General features: G+C 39.3%; 1 protein-coding gene across 1 annotated transcript in view; it reads left to right on the top strand.

Annotated features, from left to right (window-relative positions):
• Positions 1-1212: 1212 nt before the first annotated feature.
• Positions 1213-23621, top strand: part of LOC118556248 (receptor tyrosine-protein kinase erbB-4-like) — a 70211-nt gene continuing 47802 nt past the window's right edge. The window contains exons 1-3 of the mRNA XM_036128249.1: positions 1213-1354; positions 2985-3083; positions 10731-10916. Of these exons, the coding sequence (XP_035984142.1) occupies positions 3078-3083; positions 10731-10916 (192 nt within the window). The 5' untranslated portion in view covers positions 1213-1354; positions 2985-3077. The remainder of the gene's footprint in view (positions 1355-2984; positions 3084-10730; positions 10917-23621) is intronic.

Raw genomic sequence — 23621 nt, 5'->3', positions numbered from 1 at the left:
AAGGCTTGACCTTTTTTTTAGGAATTACTGCCATTTTAAGTTTATGCTTCTCATCTTTCTTTTAAAGGAAATTAGCAATTTAGTTAAGTTAGTCTGGAAACAAATTTGTTCTACACAATACAAACAATAAGCTCTTAAGATGTCTTACTCTACAAATATGCAGAGGATTTTAGGTTAAATACAGGAGCATCTAACTCCTCCTTGGACTGAAAGTAAACTTTGAAAATGCATAACTGTGGACTTTTTTATATTAAGAATTGTGGTTTATGCAAACATGAGGCTAAGTCACACATCTGGACTCAGATGTTCAACAAAATTTAAATGTATGCTTTTCGTAGGGTAGTTTATAATCAGCTTAGAAAATTTTGGCATTAACTTTTGTTACAAAAGTCTAAAAATGTCACCTGTGATAATTCTCTCATGTGTGCAGCGCCAGCTGTGTTTACGAATGCCCATTCAGGGGGTTGCCACTTGTTGTGCCATTGTGCACTGTTTTAAGTTATTTAATGTTTAATAAAATTATAATAAAAATAATTTTATGCTCTGAAGCTGTTACACACATATGTACAGTACATGCCCATTTCTCTGGAAGCTTACCATCTATTGATGAGTATTCTGACTGTAAAAGTAACTATTAAAATTGAAGTCTATGGAATTGAACAGAAACTAAAACCTTCGGTCAAATTGTGTTTGCTTATGTGTTTCTGTGTGCAGCGCTCATGCAGAGTTTGTCCAGTACTTGTCCAGTGCTTGAAGATGCAGCTTTGTTGGGGAAGTTAAAAGTTAAAACTAGGTTATTTGAGCGCCAAGAATATAAAAGAAATGCATATGAAAAAAAAGAACTTCATGACAGCACAATCTGCTAGGAGAACGTATGATTATTGCATTTTTAACATGCAGAACACTGATTACAAAGTTCTTGGAAATCAATGTAGGAATAGGGACAAAGGAAGCTTTTGTGAGGATTTACTAAACGTGGCTGAAAGGCTGTCATGTCTAAAATATTCACTTTGGTGTCTGTATCTTTATAGACTGAAAGTCCTGAAAGTCTCTGTCTAGCTGATGGATTAAGGATTTAATTGAACGTTTTTCTTTTCGATCTCCAACAAGTTGCCCCAAGTGTTTCTGCTTGAATAACCAGAAACTAACATTGTTCATACAGGTCTTCATTGTGAATGCTAAAGAACGACAAGGTAAACAAAAGAAACTGTGTGTTTGTGTGTTCCACCAGCTGGTGGAGCCCCTGACTCCCAGTGGAACAGCTCCCAACCAGGCTCAGCTACGCATCTTGAAAGAGACAGAGCTGAAGAGGGTCAAGATTCTCGGTTCTGGAGCTTTTGGGACCGTCTATAAGGTCAGTGACCTAGTGATGGGAACGGTGGTTCTTTTGAGGGTACTGAATTACTTAGAATCAGTAGATTGAAATGATTTGTTAAAAAAAATTGTTTACCAAATCATTCAGTTAATATAACCAGATTTTTGATTTCTTACAATTAAAAATAGGTAACATGGCTTAGGGCACAGTGTACTATTTATCGAGCTTTAACTCCCTATTTCATTCCTTTACAGCTAAGAAAAGGTTGTAAACATCACACAGACTTTGTGTGCTCTCTCCAAACCCTATTTTGAAGTTCTAGCTACCAGATGTCAGTCAGCTCAAATAGACAAAGGAAAAGTATACATCTCTAAGTACGACTTTTGGATCAAGTCCAAAAAATATAGAATTCCAGATTACATCAGAAAACATCTATTACATAAATCACTTTATTATCTGCCCCAAATCCTGTCTGTCCTGTCTCAGTCCATTGGTGTACCAGGGCGATTAACAGCGCCACTCTCAGTACAATATGTGTACTGGACGTTTGTTCAGGCTGCAGCACAGGCTTCATAGGCTGAGTCACGAACTGACACAATCGAATCAGGGCCAGCTTCTTCATGATAATCAAAATATTGATATGATTAGAACCTACGGTACAAGTCAATAGATGAGATGTACAGTCTCGGCAAAAAAGTCAGAGCTTTGCAGTTTGAACATTTGGATATTTAATAAGAATTTTAGCAATACAGAAATATGCAAGTAAAAAAATACACAGTAAATTACATAAATAAAAAAAGTAAGTAAAAACTTTTAGTTGTAGTTGTGTTGAATTTTCTCCCTTTCTGTCATACAATTTGCCTGTTCAATTGGTTTTACCTTTTCTTTATCCTTTTTTCTTTATCCTCGCTCTGATGCCACTCCGTCCCCTCCTTTCTTTTATTAGGGAAACCCTGGTTACATTTGTCAAGCTAAGGGGTAGGGATAAGCAAAACACTCTGTGACCTTAGGAACACAGAGATAATACTAAGCAGTCCACACAGAACATTTATACGTAAGCACTCCAGATGGCTGAATACAGTTCATAACAGTTTCAGACATATTTAGAAAAACAGTTATTATTGTCACAACATATTTCTCTGCTTTCTGAAGGCTTTCTGCAACGATAAGAGAGTGAGAGTAAATCAATACACATACATAGTAAAATAAAATAGTAACCACTGGTCTATATATTCCAGCAAATATATGATTAACACAATAAACTAATGAACAATAAACTAAAGTAATGAGAGATCAGGCATATAGAATACTACTAAGAAGTTTTAAGGTTTTATTAAAGTGTAAAGAGTATCTACGTAATAAATGCAATGAACTTAGTAAATAGTTGAGAGTAAATCAATACAATACCTTTTCTTTATCCTTTTTTAATAATTCATTACTTTCAAACCATATATGACATAAATAAATTTCTGGTTTCCTAGCACTCTTCTTTTTTTTTTAAAAAGTAAAAATGTTCATATCACAGACCTACAAAGCAGCATGAGCAAGCCAGAAGAAACCATTAAACACTAACATTTCTGTTGTGTGTCAGGGTCACGGCTCTATTTGCTTGGAAATGTTTAGAACCATTTCTGTCTGTGCATTTATGGCAGCTGCTTGTATGTTTCAGGGCATCTGGGTCCCAGAAGGTGAGACAGTAAAGATCCCCGTTGCCATAAAAATCCTCAATGAGACCACCGGTCCCAAAGCCAACGTGGAGTTCATGGATGTGAGTATGACCAGAAACGGCTTATGTATATCCGTATTCACGTCTCAGTTGTATGTCTTGATGCTGTCGAAGAGATGGCCAAGGTTGTCTCTTTTCGGGGGTTGAGCATTCGGCGGTAACTTCTTATGAGAATGCCGTCTGAGTCAGTGCTTGTAATAAAGAGAATTTCACCGTCCTGTACAGCGGCACATGTATTGAACAAGACTCTATTAAAAAACAGCACCTAGCTTATGAGATATGGCTTTATTGGAATCCAGGAGTGATAGAGGGAATTGGAAAAAGGAAGTAAGCGGTGGAGTTTTCAGCTCCTTACCCCTTATCTGTGTCACCTTTGTCTACTTTTTTCTTTTGTGCCCCTGCTCAATCCCACACGCTGGATTTCAAGAAAAGCATTTTTGATCTATCATGCAGTTTTACTGAAAGATATTTGGACCTCTTTCTGTTCTTTAGAAGTCAGAAAGTTTTAGTGACTGCAGTACACTCAGGGGATTGCTTTCCCTGAGGTTTCCAGACATTGGTGGCTGCACCGCTGTCTTAAAGTCACTGGGTCATTGGAACATTGATTCTTCCCTATTTTCAGCCATTCTGTTGTAGATTTGTTTCTTTTTTTTCTGGGTGGTGGGGGTTTAGATGCAAAGTTGCAAACCTAGCTCTTCCTGCCATAAACTATTGGATAGAAGAGGCTATGCCTTGACAGAAACTCTGGAGTTTCTCTGTAGAGATGGAGCTCTTGTCGTTTTTGCATATCCTCTGAGGATTGTCTCAGCTTTTGATTAATTTGCTGGGATTTTCACCTTCTTGAGAAGTTTGGCAAGTGTTCACTAGGGAATCATCTCTCGAACAGTAAAAAAATGGGCAACAAATATTTTGGAAATGTGACTTTCTGTATAAACATAACCTGTATATTCTGGTCTTATCATGTTCCAAGCTTTATTGTTTGGACAAAAATTCCTTCATGTGACACTGAAAATACTTTGGAAGACTTGATTAACATCTAAATAACCGCAATGTGCCCAGATCCTGGAAAACAAGCCCCAGTCATTCAGCTTGTGTCACTGTAATTGTTAATGGCAATGTGAAATATGACCTGATATTTCTTCTTTGGTCTTTTTTTTAATCCAAAGTACATGTCTTCAGAAGTGTATTCAGATGCAACAAGGGAATCATAAACTGTAATATGTTCCATGCTAACTGAGGCCTGTAGATTCAGAGACTAGTTATTGGGTATTTTCTGACATTTTTTCTGAGTATTGCACAAACTTGGCCTTGGGGTGAATTTGTCGGGGAGATTGGCAACTGTTTCAAATGTTTTCTACTTGTGAATAACATTTTAAACAATAAGAAGTTGGACTTCAACTGGATCAGCAAAAAGGCATTTTACTCTTCCTAAGTTCATGTGCAGTAGCAATCACGACTTTAATGTATTTCCACTTATTCTGTTAAAGGAGATATATCATGCATGATCCATTTAGCCCTTAAATGCATTTTGCTATGTACCTGGAGTCTCTAGGAGTGTCATGCAACCAGCTTCTGTTTTGTTATTTCTGGGACTGGCTCGCTGTTTTCCTCCTAATACTGTGCTCCACTGATTAACTCAAACTGCCACACCTACCCTGGCTCCAATCACAGGACACTCATTACACCTGAACCTCTGCCTATTTATACCTGTCTCCTACAGCCAGTCAGCACCAGATCATCTATTTGCCTAGCATGAGTTATTCCCTGTGCTTCTGTGCCTATCCTGTGTTCCTGTGTCGATCTTGTGTTTGCTTTGCCCTCTCTGGGTGCTCATCGGCTGGTCCCGACCTGGCCAGCCTCTGGTTTGTGAATTTTTGCTTAGGCTTACCAATCTCGTGAATTTGTCATTTTTATTTCTCGGAGTGATGTTGTAGTCCATACTGAAGGATCCTGAAGCTACAAGTGGATAAGTCAAACTGTTCAATTGTTCATTACACCGTCCCACAGCAGACTCCAAAAATGGCTGAATGGGGTGAAGGCGAATATTCTGGGACCTGGAGGGTGGCAGGGTGGATTCATAGAGACCACGCCAGAATGAGTTATCAGATGCCCCTTAAATCAGGGATAAAATGGCGGAACGTGGAGGAAAATAAGTAATTCAGACACATAAAAAGCACATGTCTCCTTTAAGACACATATGTTACAGGCCAGCAAACCACAAAACCCCCTTCATTTTTTGAGGTGTTCTTACTGATGATAAATCCCATGGAATCAGCAATAGGACACTTTGCAGCTTTTTTGCGTGCTGCTTAAGCTGTGACTCAGTCTTATTACCTTTTCTCAATAATAGATCCATTAGTAGTCCTGGATTTGTCACTAAGAGGCTGTCTTGGTGACATTTAGGAGCTTAACAAAAAAAAAAAAAACACTGAGAGTACACCCTTCTGAAAGGAAAACGTGGTAAATTTGTTATGTGAAAGCCATTATTAGCCTTCTGTTCGTTTTGAGCCTTTTACATAATTGTCACAAAGCAGAGAGATGTAGCTGCAAATACTACCAAATTAATACAAACTTTCTAAAAATCTGGTGACAGGAAATTCTGTAACCAGCTCATACAAACAATACACACTTTAAAAATCCCAATAAATAGTTTGAGTTGATAATTCAGTTAAAAAAGCAAGGGTTATATAGATTTATTGCACACAGGGTAAGCTACAGAATTTCATTGTTAAGAAGTGTGCTGTTCCCACAATTGAGCGGAAGGAAAAAGAGTGTTGTAAAAAAGGTGCAAACATAGATGAATATGGCTTATAGTTAATTAAAATCCCAAATTTCCTTTCTCAGACAATTAAAAGATAAGGGTGTTGTATTCAAGCATTTCAATGAGAGGTTTAGTGGAAGGACAAACTGTTGTAAAGAAAGGTACTCAACTAACAGGGACACACGCAGCCTTGTGGGCATTGTAAAGGAAACTCCATTCGAGTGTTTGGTGGAGATTCAAAAGCTGTGGACTGCAGCTGTAAACGGAGCTTATAGAGCCGCCACACGCAGACACATCCAGAATGTGGGCTGCAACTCTAACCTTTCTTATGTGTAATGGCAATTCTTCAAGAAATATTAGAGACTACCAAGAGACTCCAGGCTTTGATTAAGTTAAAGTTTGGGTTTAAAATTAGTAACCAAAGTAGTGATTTATTCTGTGATTTATACTAACCTTAAACATGGAAAAATTTAGAAAAAATTGTCTCTAATTAATCTATAACGAGTCACACTTTTTAAACTTAAATTCAGCACTTAAACTTTTCAACAGTATTTCTATTTATATAGATACCCCTGTATTTTTTCTCTTTTTACCTTTCCTATTTGACCTTTTTTTTACCCATTTTTTTCTTAGCTTTGCATCTTGCCTCCTTCCTTTCTTTCATTCTCCCAGAGGGTTGGGGGGTATCTGTCCATCCAGAGCCAATATGCTCTGTCTGTTGGCTTGTTAAACAGCAATCTAAAGGCAGGCTCACGCTTCGCCACTGAGAAACTGGCCACTGGAGTGCAGGCTCCAAAGCACACTCAGAAAATCCACAAAAAACACACACACACACACATATGCAAAGAGCAGATTCTTCACAGGACAAAGCCTCCCAAGGCTTTTGCATGTAAAAAATACAGGTCGATTAGTTTGCGTTGGCAAATATGAATCCGGGCTGGTTATTTGATATATGAAATGCATTCATTTAGAGTGCTCCTATGCATGCATGCACTTGCTGAAACATGTCCCAGTTTTGCAAACCTCTGCTAGTCTATCATTCACCGTATGTGCCCTAAATGTGTGAGTTTATGTGTGTGCGCTTGAGAGGAAGTGAAAGTCGGGTCAGCTGGCTGTAATGGAGGTCAGTGCTCAGGGAGATGAGAGAGAAACTAAAACACACACAGTCACAAAAAGACATACACACTTGCCGGAGTCCTCAAACGTTTGCTCAGAGAGTAGAAAAGGTTTAGCCGGACATAGTTTATGACTCCTGGGCCTCTTGGGATGACAGAGAAAGAATTAAAGAGTTCAGCCTCCCTTTTGTCTACCTCTCCTGGTCTAATGCCTAGCTCAAAGTGTGGAGTTGTCGGCATGAAGTGTGGAGTCATCTGCATAAGGGAGCAGCTGGATTTATGCAATGAATATGTCATGGCACTACAGGAAGATCTAACAGGAAGATTCTTATGTTGCCAAGAACTTCTCTATGGCCCATGTCCTCCTCCTCCTGGTTAGAATTAATCTAGTCCACTCTCCCTGAAAGATCAATTTTCCGCATATAAATTTTAAAAGGGACCTAATCTATGTGTCAACTGCCCAGAGGGCCACGCCTGGATATACACCTCCTTGACCACTTGCCATATGCAAAGAAAGCCTGCATGTGTCCTTGAATGCTACAGAGAGCTGGTGGGGGACCGTGCCTCCATGCTTGAATCTGAGCAAGAGAGATGAGAACATCCAAACTGAGTGGTTTCTACCAACGACTGCAATCACAGCTTCTGCTACAAGTACCCGTCTTCGCAATCATAACACTTCATCATCGCCACGCGCCCTTCTGCTTTGCAGCTCCGCAATAACAATTACCCAACACCGAACCCCAACTGTTCAAACCTCTACGTCCATCTGCTGCCGGGAGGGACAGAGGGAGGGGGAGGGTTTCCTTCGGAAAATTCAAATGCAAAAGAAACTCAACCAGAGTGAGTGAGAGAAGACAGAATAAGAGTTTACAAACACATGCAACATGCATGCATGATAGACATTTGGGTGTTCTAAATGTGTCTGTGCAACATTTACAAGTCTTATTGTGCTAAAATATAGATGGAAATGGCTGTGTTTGTGCAGCTTTGAAGATGGAATATTTTAGGATTTCCCTGACAGTGTTGGAGTATTCTGGACATATGCTGTGCATGCAGATGTACTCATGATCCCAAAAGGCTGGAGTTATGTATCAAGCTCCAACTCTAAAAGGCGTTTTTTGGTATGGCGGGCACTGATGATTATACACAATACTTCGACCATACTATATATTCTCGGCAACTGATTATAAAAACTTGAACAGTTAATTATTTAATGGTTAAAATAATATCAAATCCATGCAATCAGATTAACCCCCATTTATCTCAAGCTTCTTGATTCCATCATCACAATATGCCCTCTACTGTCCATTAGCTTTAACATCTCGACTGCTAAAATCTGTATCAGTCATGAGCTTCAAGGCAAGTTAAAAACCATCTAACTCAACAAATACAGTAGTGGCAAGCAGCTTGCAAATGCAGGGCACTTGAAATGGAATCCCGGTTCAAACATTGCATCCGAGCAGTCAAATGTAATGTTCAGTGAGGTGGACACAGTTTCACGGTAGCAGATGCTCACATTGGACATTAGCTAAAATGTTAAAGGTCAGAAAATATCAGAAGCATGGATGAAAAAGAGAGGAAAGAAGAAACTTGTCATATATCACAACTGATATCCTCATCACAATATTTACCAATATTTTACAATTTTTTGTATCATGCAGCCCTATAAGAAAGCAGGAATTTCTTAATGAATAAATATAATTTGGTAAAAGTTATCAATGTGTGGAAGGAACGACAATTATATGAAGTTGCTCATTTGGCAGAAATCAATCCTCACAAACACGTTTGTGGCAACAACAATGGCAAGGAACTGCTTCATGTTAACAGGCAGAAACCACCAGCAGAACCACCCCTATGACTAGTTGTCACCTCCCTAAAGAGGCTGGAAAGTAGAAAGACGGGAAGGACACACAAGGCAACAAGAAATACTGCACCAGGAATACGTTCTATAAAGAAGAAAATCAAGCAGATAATGGCTGCTACAACTCTATCAGTAGCTGAGTCCTGTAATAGTCAGAGAATGGTTATTGGGCAAAACTACATAGTCCAATATAGAAATTGGATTTAAAAAAACACTTACTGTTAATCATTCTACTCTTTAAAGAGAAGAAGAAATATTTATTTGTCATTGCAATTGTATATCCCAACCAAATGTGTCTTCTGCATTTAACCCATCCCTTAGGGAGCAGAGGGCAGCTTTAACCTGGCCAAAGTTAGGTGTACTTTTTATTGATGGCAATTGATAAATGGCCTGTACTTGTATAGCACTTATCAGGTCTTGAGTACCCATTCAGGTCATTCAGTGATTTACCCATTCATTCACTTGCTGATGGTGGTCAGCTGCTTTGTAGTCACAGCTGCCCTGGGGCAGACTGACAGAAAGGAGGCTGCCATACAATCTGTGGCAACAGGCCCTCTGAGCACATCAGGCAAAGCAGGTTTTATCCAAGAACACAATGACTGAGATGTTCAGAGCAGGGTGCAAACCAGCAACCTGCTGACTACAGGATTAACTCCCTAGCTCCTGCGCTGCTGTCGGCCCAATTATTATTGATGATAAAATGTAAAAACTACACATTGTTAATAGTAACAACGTCTTCATTAATGGGTTTGTACAGACACACATTGGGTCAGGGGTACTTTCCATGGAAAAGACAAAGGAGAGGTCATATACATAAATTGTTACTTTTCTGTCCAAAGTCAGTGACAGCAATTCCTTAACAACTAAAGCAATAAATACCAGACGTTCAAGTTCAGTTTTTTTAGTTCAGTTTTTGTCAATTTTCTCTCGGGCTGTGAGAACTTTATTCCTGATGGCAGCAGCTAGAAGGAATAGTGGAGGGCAGGAGAGGAGCCGTCTGTGATCTGATTAGCTTTTCCTGATCACAGACCGATAAGAGCACTCAGAAAGTTCTGTTTGTGGTGACCAAATAACGCAATAGTACACCAAATTTGCCAGTATTAACTCAATTAAAGGCTCCATCCAGGAATGAGACACATGTAGTAAAGAAGCTAAGGGTCTGGAGTACTCTCTAAGGAAAGAAAAGGGGACGGCACACATTGGTAATGGTATATATATTTCTTTAATGGCTCTGTCCAATAGAGAAACGCAGGTAAAAACAGATCCACTGGGTAGGGGTGACCTTCTACGTGAAAGAAAAAGAAAAGAAATAACAATACACAACGTTATTTTTATTTATTTATTTTCTTTCAATGACTGTCAAGGAAATAGGCTGATTGAAAGCATATGAATTGTGTCACATTTAGTTTCAGAAAGAAAGTTTTTACAGAAATAAATGTTCATCTTTAATAGCTCTGTCTTGAAAGAGACACAGCTGAATAGAACAGCGTTTGGGTCACCTGGGCTTTCTATGAAAACAAAAAAGGAGAGTATCCATATATTGGTACCAAAAGGACAATCAGTGGCTCTGCCAGGGACAAAGACACCGGTACACACCCAAACTCTAGGCTAGAAGTACATTCTATTAGTTCAAATATTTTGTGGGGAAGTTTGTATGTGAAGTGAAAGTTTTGCCAAATACTCCTGTAAAACAAATCAAAAGAAAAACAAAACTGGATAAACACTTGAGAAAATTTCTCCATCCCGTAATGTTCTTTTTTTAATTACCAAAACACAAATTTGTCACCAGTTTAGAGGAAAATGTTATGTTATTTATCAGTGTTTGTTTTATTTTATTTATTTTATCTTTTAAACATAAAGACAACTGTATCTTGCTAATAATGCAAAGCAAATAAAGGATCCAGTGCTGTCCACTTAGTCCCTTTCTGTCTCCTTGTCCCCCTCTCACCTAGGAGGCCCTGATCATGGCCAGCATGGAGCACCCCCACCTGGTGCGCCTTCTTGGCGTCTGCCTGAGTCCCACCATCCAGCTGGTCACTCAGCTCATGCCCCATGGCTGCCTCCTGGACTACGTGCACGAGCACAAGGACAACATCGGATCACAGCTGCTGCTCAACTGGTGTGTCCAGATTGCGAAGGTAAGCGAACGCGATCGGGTCAAAATTAGCTTCCGTCTGTGTGCAGAGTTGGCTGTGAGGCCTGTGTATGGATTGTATGAAGTCCTGTTGATTTTAGACAAACAAGCCTGCTTTGCAGAGGGTTGCCGACTACGGCGCAGCACTGAACAATCTTAATTATCTATATTTTATACAATATTCATTCTTCGGTGTATGTTTTTTACTTATTACATACACAAAATCTTCTTTATCTGTTTACCCTCAAATAGAAAACCTTATCTTTCCTTTTTTCAGTTATAATGCAGGTGCGCTGCATGCAATACAAATCGGAAAACAAACTAAACCTTTGCTTTAATCTTTACCATTTTTTCCCCTCTTCTTAATTAATGTGCCGACTCTTTTCACAGCCCTCTTTACGGCAGTGTTAAGCAACAGACACGCCTTGCCGACTTAAACTCTGTCCTCCGAGCACATCTCATTATTCTTTCAAAGCTTAACGACTGCGACAAATGTTGGAGTAGAGGGCCTATCCTCCCCAGAACAAACAAAATCTGTGCTGACTCCCATGCGGGCTTTCACTTCTCCAAAGAACATTTGTGTTTTGTTTGCTAATTATGCCTGTGTTGCCAGATTTCTTGGTATTGAGTAACTTCTGAATGTAATTTCAGTAGCTTGTTATGTGGTTATAACATGCTGTGCTGGTAGACAACTGTTTGATACAGAGGAATCCTCCATCAGCTCCTGTTGGAGTAGTTACAGACGGTCTGATTGCTCCAATTTAACTCAGAAGAAATATTCATACACCCTTACAGATAGTAGACATACGGAGCCATTTGTAAGCAAGCCCACAATTATTTATATCCCTGGCAGGTTTAGTTTTAAAGTAATATTTAAATTTTACAACCATGTCTCTCCTGACTGGAAGTATTGTTCATGTTTTTCATCCTCTGTCCAGGGTTGAATCTGTTAGAGAATTTGTGGAGGGAACTAAAGATTAGGGTGATGGCAAGAAGGCCTTCCAGACTCAAACACTTCCAAACTCATCACAAAAATAAACCTTCAAAATAACAGTGGAAACATGCAAAAAGCTGGGTTTGGTTGCTGGACGGGCTCTAGAGTTTTTCAACAGATATATAAGTCACAGTTGTTGAGATGCCATTTCATAATAAAATATAAATAAAGAAAAATAGGTACCGGTAGATAATTTTTATTCATTTCAAAAACTGCTACAATTTACACTGTTTGATTATCCTTTTAGAAATTCCTGTCTCATTCCCTTCACACATGTAGGCTACTCTTCTTTTACGGAATTCTGGCACAGTCCACTACATGATCTACATGCACTTAAAAGTAAAAATTAAATATTCTTCATACAAAAAATTATAATTTGACATATGTAGGTACATAGACAATATTCTAAAGATTTTGAGAAAGAGAAAAGTTTCAAATTGACTTTCACAGCCCTTGATTAAGGAAATATATTGTAGTTTTGAATGAAATGTACCTATTTCTGTTCAAACTGCCAATTGTTTTTTGTTTTTTTGATAATATTCCGTTTCCAAAAACTGCATTCCTGTTTATTTTATTTTTTTTTTTTTACATTTTTAACTGTAGTTATTACATTTGCAGTGGCTTTTTTAATGCCAAACTAAAAGCTCTATAATTAGCCTCTGACTTAATAATGTATTGCATTTTTGGCTAAATTATATTTTGCTATTGATACCAACACTATATTACATAATTGGCCAGTTATTAACGATATTGGCTTCATTAGAATTGAGGGTTCTGGGTAGGGTGCATGGGGTGTACCTTCCGGAGGGGGGTGGGGGCGGGGGGTAGATTGTGCCGGGCACCCCTCTTTTTGGCCCTCTCGGTTTTAAACGCACTTGAGAACAACTTGCAACAGCACAACATTTGAGCAGGCAGAGGCAGGCTCAGGGTCTTTCTCACACCCCTGTTCTCTGATTGCTATCTGGAGTTCGGGGCCTGGAGGAGGAGCGGGCAACCTGGTCGGGGTCCTGGCTGGGGGTGGGCATCGGGTCCTGGGGGCTGGCAGGGGCTGGCGTTTTTGTTTTTCTTTGGAATATGGAGGTGGGGGCTTACAATTAGAGGGCAGGGTGTGCGGTAGGTAGCACCTCAGGGTTTGTGCGGTGGGCTCTAACTGGTTGGCCCGTTCGGTTCATTGTGGCCCCATCTCCGGGTGGATGGGCCCGTGTGTCGTCTGGGCTGGGATCAGGGTGGGAGGTTAGGACCAGAGTATGAACGGGGTAGGTCGGGTTGTGTTGGTCTCCCAGGTTCCGGTTCCCCTAGCGTCTTCCTCGGTGCTCTGGGGAGCAGGTCTTTGCCTCCTCACAACCACTATTGTGCATTTTTCTTTTGGATACACCTTACATACACAAGAACACTCTTACAAACACCTGCAGGTGCTTGGATTTAGGTACTTAGATGCAGTTCTATACAGAAAACTATCTTTAGCTGTCACTTTATACATTTTGCATTAAATAATACTGCATATTCTTCAGTGATAGTATCATGGCATTGGTTGCTTGTACCTGTAATACTTTTTGGTTGGTTTTGCTGTTCTTTTTATATCTGTATTTGCAGGTGAAGAAGGAGACTCAGATGATGTTTTATTGCTCTCTTCCTTTCTGCTCCTCTTTCTCTTTCACCTTTTATCCCTCTTAGCATTTCCCCTCATCTGTTTCTCTTTTTTTCTGTTTTACCTTTCTGTTTCAGTGTCCATTGAACATAAAATAGTCCCAGCATAAAATCTAAGAAAGCTTCTTGCATATATAAATCAAGCAGAGCACTATGGTGAAAGCAGTAAGGATCCACTTGTGGAAGTAAACTCTGTTGGGCTCTTTTTGGCATTAAGACATCAATTCTGAATATCACACTGCCAGACAGGACACACAAAAACAAAAAAAGAACAATTAAAGTAATTTTGTTATCACTTACAATGCTGTTATTTGTTAGTTTGTCACTAATGTAGAAGTAATAGACGGATGTTGGTAAAAGTGGCAATGGAGCATTTTCTGCTGTCAAGCAGACAGTGATGGCTGTGAATAAAACTTTCCTTAAGTTTAGTTGTTCCTGTTTTCCAACGGCTATGAGAAGAATCTTTATAAAAATCTATTTTCTGATCTGCTTGGTCAAACTATGGTGACAAGACAGTGATAGACAGATTGTTTGTTCAGTCACCTGCCAAGTATTTTTAGAGTCCCTGTCCTTTTCCTCCCCTTTTCCGTGTTTATGTTTCCAGATGGTCCACCAAAACTAACCATCTGGCACTCCAGGTTGGTCAAATTGGTGTAAATCATCTTCAGAATCTTAAAAATGTCTAATGTAGCTGGTGGTGGAATGGAGGAGCAGTACCTCTCAAACTAATGGAAAACAAAAACTATAGGAGCAACATTAAATCAGGTAATTGCAGCAGATGTTTCTTGAACAGGTCTAAGCAATGATTACTTAGACACTGACCTGTTTCATAGCTCTCCTTCATTTGCCAATCAGTTGTAATTGATTGGCATGGGTCATTAAATACGTTGTGTTCTTGTTTCATTTAGCCAGCAGTCATTTGTCAGCAATGGGAGCACTTGTTTCATTGGGTTTGGGGGGTAACTGTGGGAGAGCTTAACCCTTTATTTGACCATGATGGATAATTCCTGAAACTTTGAAGATCAGATCACATAAAGATGTAATTATTGCCATGACTGGAATAATTTGACATCAATGGGAAAATGTTGGGGCTTGAAACCCTGAGAATGGGGAGTTGAGATTAATCATAGTTGGTTCAATAAATTTGTTGATTAAGCGATATCTATTGCTTTTTATCCTTTAGTGGTCGAGTTAAAGGTACACTATGCAACTGGGGTTAATTTTCCAGCGAGGCTCCCCCCAGAGGGCGAAAGTAAAAGTGCACTGTCGTAAAGATGCTCAGCTGTTCTGGTTTCTCCGTCAAGCCAGGCACGGTTGTTTTGAGCTTAGCAGACAGGCGAACGCAACGAAAAGTGGAAAAAACAGCAGTACAAACAATGACTAACACAGTGAAGGTATGAACATCAAGCTTCCCGCAGTGCTATTTTGGCGAGGCCAAGCCGCTGCCGCCGCCTCGCCAGTTTTATTATTATTATTATTATTATTTTATTTTTTTTGTTTTTTTTGTTGGCGAGACGCTACCGCCACCGCCTCGCCAAGCCGCCGCCTTGCCAGGCTGCCGCCGCCGCCTCGCCAGTTTTATTATTATTATTATTATTATTTTTTTTTTTTTTTTTTTTATGTTGGCGAAACGCTACCGCCACCGCCTCGACAAGCCGCAGCCGCCGCCTCGCCAAGCTGCAGCCGCGGCGTCTCGCCAACATAAAAAAAAATAAAATAAAATAATAATAATAATAATAATAAAACTCGATATGCATGCATGTTTATTTGACGTTAACACGCAGTTCTTTGTTGTTGCTTTCGCGCCTGCATATTGTGAATGGCAGGGAAAAAACACATGGAGTTCTCGCCGTAAAGCGACACTTCTGAGCCTGTGTGTGCGGGCCGAGGGCTCCTGCAATTGCAAGTGCGGTATTTCCCCCACAGACCACCAGGGCGGCCGAGAAAACCTTTGTTCGACCTGAAATGACTCATTTAATCATCCAAAACGGTATGGAACACATTAATTAACTGAAAAATGTTGCATAGTATGCCTTTAAGGTGGCTGATTGAAAGTTCAAATTAGAACATTGATTAAGTGAACTCTTTGAAATCCTATGTCTTTGGCTGGACAGTGGTTCTTAATGTCCATTCATGGGTTTAATGTCATGATAACTCATGTTGGCTTCATATGCTGACGTCATAAGACCAGTTTGTTTTATTGGATTAAACATTTTATTAACAGAACAAATAATGATATTACATATGGTCATTTTATGGTTATCAACACTTTTTTAAATTACGTTAATTAAAATGTCTATGTAAAACTTTCAAGAAAATTTTAAACTGTCAATTTTGGAATGAACGCTCTCTTAGATGACACGTTGACTAGTCTGTAATTTTAGTGCAGTCATAACTCTTAAGGATTGAGGATTTTTTTTTTTTTTTTTTTTTTTTTTTTTTTTTTGCTTTTCTGGATTAGCCTTACTCTCTGAAATGAAAAGGACTCTGGTTTGATTGTATTAAAAAAAATAACTTGTAGCAGAAGGATACAAGCCTAGTTGCTTTCTTTTGTCTGAATCCACATTTTTTTCTTTGAAATAAGAACAGAAAGAAGCGCCTTGTGCATTTTTGAATGGTAAAGATTGGCTACAACCAAACTTTGGAAGGCAGATAAGCTCACACATTTTTGCTGAATGTCCCGTATTTCTCTGAATGGTAGGGGAAGGCCCAGACTGATGATGCATCATACTAAACCAAGAGTGCCACACATCATCAATCTGGCTTTCCAAGATAGACAGTGCAGATTTGCTTTGTCAAAACAGACAAGAAATGAAATTGATGTCAAACCAACTTAAACTTTTGTTTTATCTTGCTATATAGGTATATACCCTGTATGAAAGCTACTGCCTTTTTTCTGAAGATAATGAGACAGTTAAACATGCACCAAGACAAAATAATGTCTAATGTTGAAAATATTTAGGTGTTATTGAATAAAAAGATGTTTTTTATTGCAAGAAAAGATTTTCAACTGACATCAAGCTAAAAATAAGCTGTTTTATCTCAGGATATAGATAAAACATATTTTATCTTAATCTTAAACCACCATTAGTCATAAATACCCATTTTATTGCTAAACAGTAACATGTTTAGAATATTATCAAGACAAAACACACTATTTATATCAAAATGCTAAACTGGTATCAAGCCATAACAAACATTTTTATTTAAAAATAATAGCACATTTAAACTAGTGGTAAGAGGTAAAAAATAAGGGCCATTTACTGCAAGATCATTTAAGCTGTTTCACAACAAAATAGGATTTTTATCTTTAGATAATCAGACTAATATATTTCAAAAAAAGAAACTATCAAACATGAGCAAGCCTTTTATCTAAAGAATTGAGATATTTCAACTGGTGTTAATTTATCTGTACATATCAATAACCTTTTACCCAGAAACCACTCTGATCTTGAAAAATGTTGATTTAGTTCAGGCAAACCTGCCTTTGTGAATTGTTGCATCCATCATGTTTACATGAAATTATTGTTTACATGCCGGCTCTATATTTTATTTATGCAGGAAAATTACTTAGTCTTGCTCTGATTGTACATTCTGATTTGTTCGGTCTGAACTGTTTTCCTGTCAGAAACTTACCTACTACAGGTAAGAGACTGACTGCTCACAACATCAACAGATAACTCACCTTAGCTATCACATATAGCTTTAATTGTGCACCTTTTGCTCTGTCAAAGAAACCGACTTGCAATATTAGCAACAAGCTTGTGTTAAGAGGGGAAATAACAAGGCTTACTATAATCTACCCTCCGAGAACTCAGGCATAAATTTACAGAATAAAAAAGGAATGAGACACCCTGTATTTTGTTTTATGATTCTAGTCGCAGCAGTGAGTCCGTTTAACATAAGGGGTTTGTTGGTTGAAATGTTCACAGCAGGAAAGCCAGGTAGCCTCGTTCTTCTGTTTCATTTGTCTTGTGGATCCTCCTCCTTACAGGTTCCTCATCACATTGCTCCGGGAGCTTTTTTTTTTTTTTTTTTGAGCCGTGAAAGGACACCCTCTCTCTGTGGTGTCTTCCTGAGCATTTTCATGCCTTTGCAGATATAAGCGTGTGTGCCTGTGTGTGTGTTGCGTGTGTGTGTGTGTGTGTGTGTGTGTGTGTGTGTGTGCGTGCATGTGTGCGTGTGTTTGGGCGTGCGAGCCGAATAAATAACTTGCGGCTCCTTCTCTGAATGATCTTTGCGCTCTCAAGGTAATGATGGGGAACCTCTCTCCAGCAGCGAAAGCATTCTTCAGAAGACGCACAATTTTCTCGCTAAGGGGAGAATAATTTCCCTTGCTCTTCAGTTAGCTTTGAAAAGGTTGTTGCAAAGATAGAGGACAGGCAAGGGAGGAAGACGGAAGGTGTAAAAATAACAGATTTCAAAAGGGGCCTTGCGAGCATGCCAAAGGCCGTGCGACGTAGGCCACAAGGCAAGAATGTGACTGTGTTTACGCTCGCGTTACTTCCTCTACAGTGCTGTATTACACACACAGGGGTAAATTAATTATGGGATATTAACGCTAGTGGTTTTAAAAAAAAAAAAAAAAAACACTTTTGAAAAGTGAGTTTGTTTCGATGGTAACCAGTACCAATCTCACTGAATATTAGAACAGGATTAATTTACCACCATTGCTGATGGTTTGATTGAAAAAAGACCATACGCTGGCACCATATTTAGTTCTTTATTCGCAAACATGTTTTATCCATTTTTTTTATTCATCTCTAGAAAAGAAAATGTTACCAATATCGAAGCAGCAAAATGTTAGTGTGTTCCTCGGTGGATTTACTGGTAGGTTTTGGGTAGTGTCAAGTTGCAGGGTCCAGTTCTACTTTAGCTTTTATGTGTTTTGTGTGTGCTCTCGCAGTTCCTCAAGCGCCCTCTGATACATGGCAGAATTCATGGTGGTTTCCATGTTGGATCAACAAAGCAACCCCAAACCATAACACTTCCACCTCCGTGCTTCGCATTAGTTTGTGGTTATTTTCCTAGAAGCCTGCATGTGGTTTATGCCCTTAAAATGCCATGTAACGAGGTTTGCACATGCTATGATACGCCTCTGTGTGATTTTAGCCATTTTGATTGGGAATGACTGTGGGGATGTCCTACTATGTTCCACATCAGAAACAACTTTTTGATGTTCTATATTGCTAAAAGTTTTAAAAGGTCCTCACTTTAGTTTTTTTTTTTTTTTTTTAGGTTTTTTTTTTTTAGATTGCTGGATTTTGGGAGTATTGTTAAACTTGATATTAAATTCCCATATGCCCAAATATGTTAGGAGAACTAGTCTGGCTTGGTCCTCACACAGGCCAGTGAGGGGTCTGGAATGACTGAATTTGGATCTTGCATATCTAAAACAGGCGTCGGAGGGAAGAAGTGTTGGCATCAAGAGTTCTTCGGGGACGGAAATGGTTGTGGAAAACTGTTGATTTTAGGTCTAGCAAACAATTTTTGTTATTTAGCCATGAAATTCTGGATTGTTAGCCAGCTGAACCCCCCGAAGAGGATCTATTTATGAGAAGAGTATGCCAGTTTACATTAAAATGTCGTGGTACTAAAATGACATCATGATGCAAACAGCTTTAACAATGTTCTCAGTCCATTAGGGTAAGAAAAAGGTCCATGAAATAATGAATCCCCTTTCCATACTGTAGGCTTCAGTTGTGACTACATTTCCCCCTGGCTGTTTTCTGGAAGCAGGCCCACAACATCACAGGTCCTCCATCTTGTTCAATACTGAGGTTGATTGCCGTATTTTTTATTCTTTCTTTAATGCAAAACCACTTGGAATATTTACTGAGACTTCTACTTTACTGTCATCTGACCAAAGGAAATATTTCCAGTTTAAGTTCTAGTAGAATTCAATAAATCCCACATGTTTGCCATTGTGTATGTCAAGGCAGAAAGGTGTGCGTGTAGTGTCTATTGGGTGTTCTGAAGACATAATGCCAACGAGATCTTAGCTGCATTTCTCTCACTTTGAGCTTTGGAGATTTTGTTTTAGTTCTCTTACCTTCCTCCTCACTGCACATGGTAGCAAAGAAAATGATCTGGTCCCCAGTCCAGCCTTGTATTTCACAGTTCCAGCTTCCAACTTTTTTATTATTGCTCCTGCTGTAGATATGGGCAAGTTTAGGTGAGAAGCTAAGACTTATGAAAGCCAACACACATGGCATTTCTTCTTGTTATTCCCATTTTGCGCTGCGGCTTAGAGAAACAGACTACTGTTATGTCACATTCACACCCCAGGGAAACAGGAAGTCATGGATTACTAACGAAAAGTTTTGAAAACTCTCATAAGTTTCTGGTAAAGTTATTCTGAGCAGGCTTCAGTGGTTTTATAAAAATACTTCAATATGGATTTTATTCTCCATTGCTTAAATGTAATCAAAAGTTTTAAATATTATACATTAAATATTTTTTTTATAACTTATGCTACTGCAGTAAAATCCAAATTTGTGTGTCTTTAGTGACATATTTGATGTATTTTCTACTTCAGCTGGTATCTAAATATTTTTTAAATTTTTTTCTACTTTATACTTCAAAGTCAAGGCAATATAACAACCCCTCCCACCACCCTTACTACGCCACATCACAGCCACAAACAGGAGCCGTATGTGGGGTATGACCCGGGCAGGTGACTGCTGTGCCACAAATTGATTGGCCGAGGCCTGTCGCCAGGCAGTGACTCTTCATCACTGAGTGTTTTGGGCATTGAGATAATGGCCCCCATTAATCTACAGCCACACTCAGGGCAGTTCCACTCCCACTGCTACACATACCGCACACACACGCACAGACCTACACCCACACATGTTAATGCAAAGCTTTCTCTACATGTGCACAAATATGCCCTTTATTTATTTGCCTCCATCTCTCCTTTTTTTGCCCTCCTTTCTTATCATTTTGGTTGTGTGTTTCATTTTTTCTGATTTTTCCAACTCATTTTGTTGCTATTGAATTATTGAAGTATTTATAATTCTTAAATGTTTAACAACAAGAGAACTAGATTGTGTGTGATTGACCAAATAATGTAGTCAATCATTATGAAGCAGAAGGGAATTAGTGGATAAGAGGATTTTACCAACAAAAAAATCTGAAAAGTGTGGCATGCATTTGCATTCAGCTCCTGCTGTATACTTTGTAGAATCCCCTATTGTTGCAGTTACAGCTGCAAGTATTTTGGGATACAACTCTATCAGCTTTGCACAACTAGACACTGACATAGTCGGCCATTATTTTATGCAAGATAGATCAGGTTCGGTCAGATTGGATGGGGAGCGTATACATATATTTTCAAAGTCTTGCCACAGATTCTACAGGACTTTAACTAGACCATTCTAACACATGGACGTGATTTGGTCCATACCATTCCTGTGTAACATTTGGGGTTGTTTTTCAGTTGGTGGGTCTGCCCCATTGTCAAGGTTCATGCAGGCTCTCTCAAAGGTTTTCCTCAGGGGTTGCCCTCTGTTTTGCATCCTCTATCTTCCCATCCCCCATTCTCTGCAGAGGAAAAGCATCCCCGCAGCATGATCCTGCCATCACGATGTTGCACACTGTAGGATGTGCGTTTTGGGAGGATATTGTTCTATAACCTAAAACTCCTTTAACCTTCCCCATTTTTATCCCTGACCTCCCAGGCCTACCTGCTGTGTTGGTTGATAACAGAAGCCTTCAGAAAAAAGCTGTGTTTATATTGATACTAAATCAGATGAGCTATAGGCAATTGGTTGCACTGAATTTTATTCAGAGGTATGAGAGTTTAGGGGCTTAATGCAAATGACCTGATTTTTTTTTTTTAATCACTGTGTTTTTTTTTACATTAATATTTTTTCACTTATTGCTGTAGTCTTTCCCCTTTATGCATGGTCTCCTTCCTCTTTTAGCCCACTAACCAAGGCATTCTCGCTCCCCATCTTGCCCTTTACCATTACATTTTGTATAATTGATGAAATAATGAGGATTAGGGTGTGTTTTAATGAACAAATCAGTCACTGAATTAAATATGGTACTGGAGCTATGTGAAGTAGAGCTGCAGGAGACCCTTAATTTCTGTCCTCGGGGCTCCATATAATGAAAACAGAACAGATTCAGCAGGCTGACGTACAGTTGGCACCCAAGCTATACCAGAGTTCTGATTGGTTCGAAGGACATGCATGGAGTTGCAACAGCTGTTGTACCGTCTGAATGTAGACCACCATTAGCTCAGCTGCATGGAAAGCCCCCGGTTAAATATGTGATCTGCTCTCCTGGATGCTTTGATAAAATGACGAAACCGGCACTGACCTCAGAGAATTTCTGCTGATGCTTCTCAGAGTTGTGCACAAAACCATGTGTATAGTGGGATCATTTTCTGCCAAAATAAGCTGACATCTCCTGCAGCTGCTTAGTAAGGAGAACGGGAGAGATTTCAGATTTTTCCTCCTGATCTTTGGCTCTGGGAGTGTGTTAATATTCTCGTGCAGACCTCCACATCAGAGTGTGTGTATGTGTTCAGATTTGCATCCCTGCGGTGTTTGCCCCATGAGGTGCCCACCCGATGGCATTAGATCCAATCTGGTCAAGCTCAGAGGAAGACCTCAGTGTCACTCACTTCCCTGCAGCGGCACATTTCTGTGCTGAGCAAACACAAATCTCGCCTGTACTCATTAGCCAGGCCTTAACACTTCCTCCTCCTGCTCCTTCTCACCCATCCTTCGTCTCCCCCTCCCATCGCAGCGAGGATGAAATCTTTTCTGAGAATCAAATCATCAGGAGGAGGAACGCTTGGTACATTCCAGACATGAGCCCGGACTAATTTCCTCACAGAGCTATAGATCTGCCTCTGAAAAAGCAAAAGTTATTTTTCACCAAGGGCTTTTCCTGTTTTGTTTATTTTACCCCAAATGATTTGGTTAATGCCAAAATGATGAAAAATAAAAAAAATATGGAATTTATTGGGACTGATAAAAACTTAAAAACACTGATGTTCATGTCCTTAATCCTCTTTCTAACTAATGTGTTAGTATGCTTGGGTGGTTGTCAAATTGGAAATACCATTGTTCCTAAACTTTATCATCCTGCTCAATATCTTGAGACATTGCTTCAATATTTCCACATAATTTTATTTTCTTATAATGCCATCTATTTTGTGAAGTGCACCAGTCCTGCACCAAAACACCCCCACAAAATAAATACTTATGACCCAGTATAGGTGGTGGAAGGGCTGTAACAAAAATAACATCACCGATGGACAATGTCTCTCATCCCATGTATGCAGTTGTTGCAGAGCCGGAGTGCTCCTTCAGTGTCATACTACTGCATCCTAGATGTTCAAAGAAGCGCTTCCGCGGGTCCTTCATCCTAGCTGCTGCTAGGGTTTATAATTTCTGCTGCTCACAACAGACTCAATAAGTGTTTACGACATGATAATGGTTCCACAGGTTCTTGATCTGATCAAAAAATATTAGTTGCATTTCCATCAACGCTTCTTAAAGAGCATTTTGAAGTAACACATTAGAACAGGTTGATGAAAACAGCAAAATTCAATATAACTTATTAAATTTCACAAAAAAAAGTTTTTAAGCTCGCTTGAGGTTTTTTTTTACTCTTTCGAAAAACGATAAATGTGCTACAGAGGAGATGGAAACACGTTGGTCAAATCAGCTCTGACGTAGCGAACATTTAACTCACATGACTGTTTCGACTGCCGGTGTCTTCCTGGATGTTCCCATAACGCTCAAAAACAGGGCTGCAAGCAACAACAAGTACGTGTGGACTGACAAAGACACTGTAGCATTTCTTAGTCTCATCTGTGGGGGAAAATAAAATCACCACATTCATTGAAGCCTCGCTCCATTACTTATCTATGGTCCGTGCTTATTTGTAACACCTACTTCGTGTTTTTACAGCCAAAGTCAGCATATGCCTTGCATCGACTGGTTAATTCACTACAAATCACTAAATGGAAACACGTCTGATGCGCATTTTCTTTTTTGCGATATTTTAAAATTTCACTCAAAATTCGCCTGAGAATTAGATGGAAAC

The sequence above is a fragment of the Fundulus heteroclitus genome, chromosome 24, assembly GCF_011125445.2.
Source record: "Fundulus heteroclitus isolate FHET01 chromosome 24, MU-UCD_Fhet_4.1, whole genome shotgun sequence".
NCBI classification, from domain to species: Eukaryota; Metazoa; Chordata; class Actinopteri; order Cyprinodontiformes; family Fundulidae; genus Fundulus; species Fundulus heteroclitus.
The sequence above is the reverse complement of the archived record's forward strand: the minus strand, read 5'-3'. Positions and strand labels throughout refer to the sequence as shown.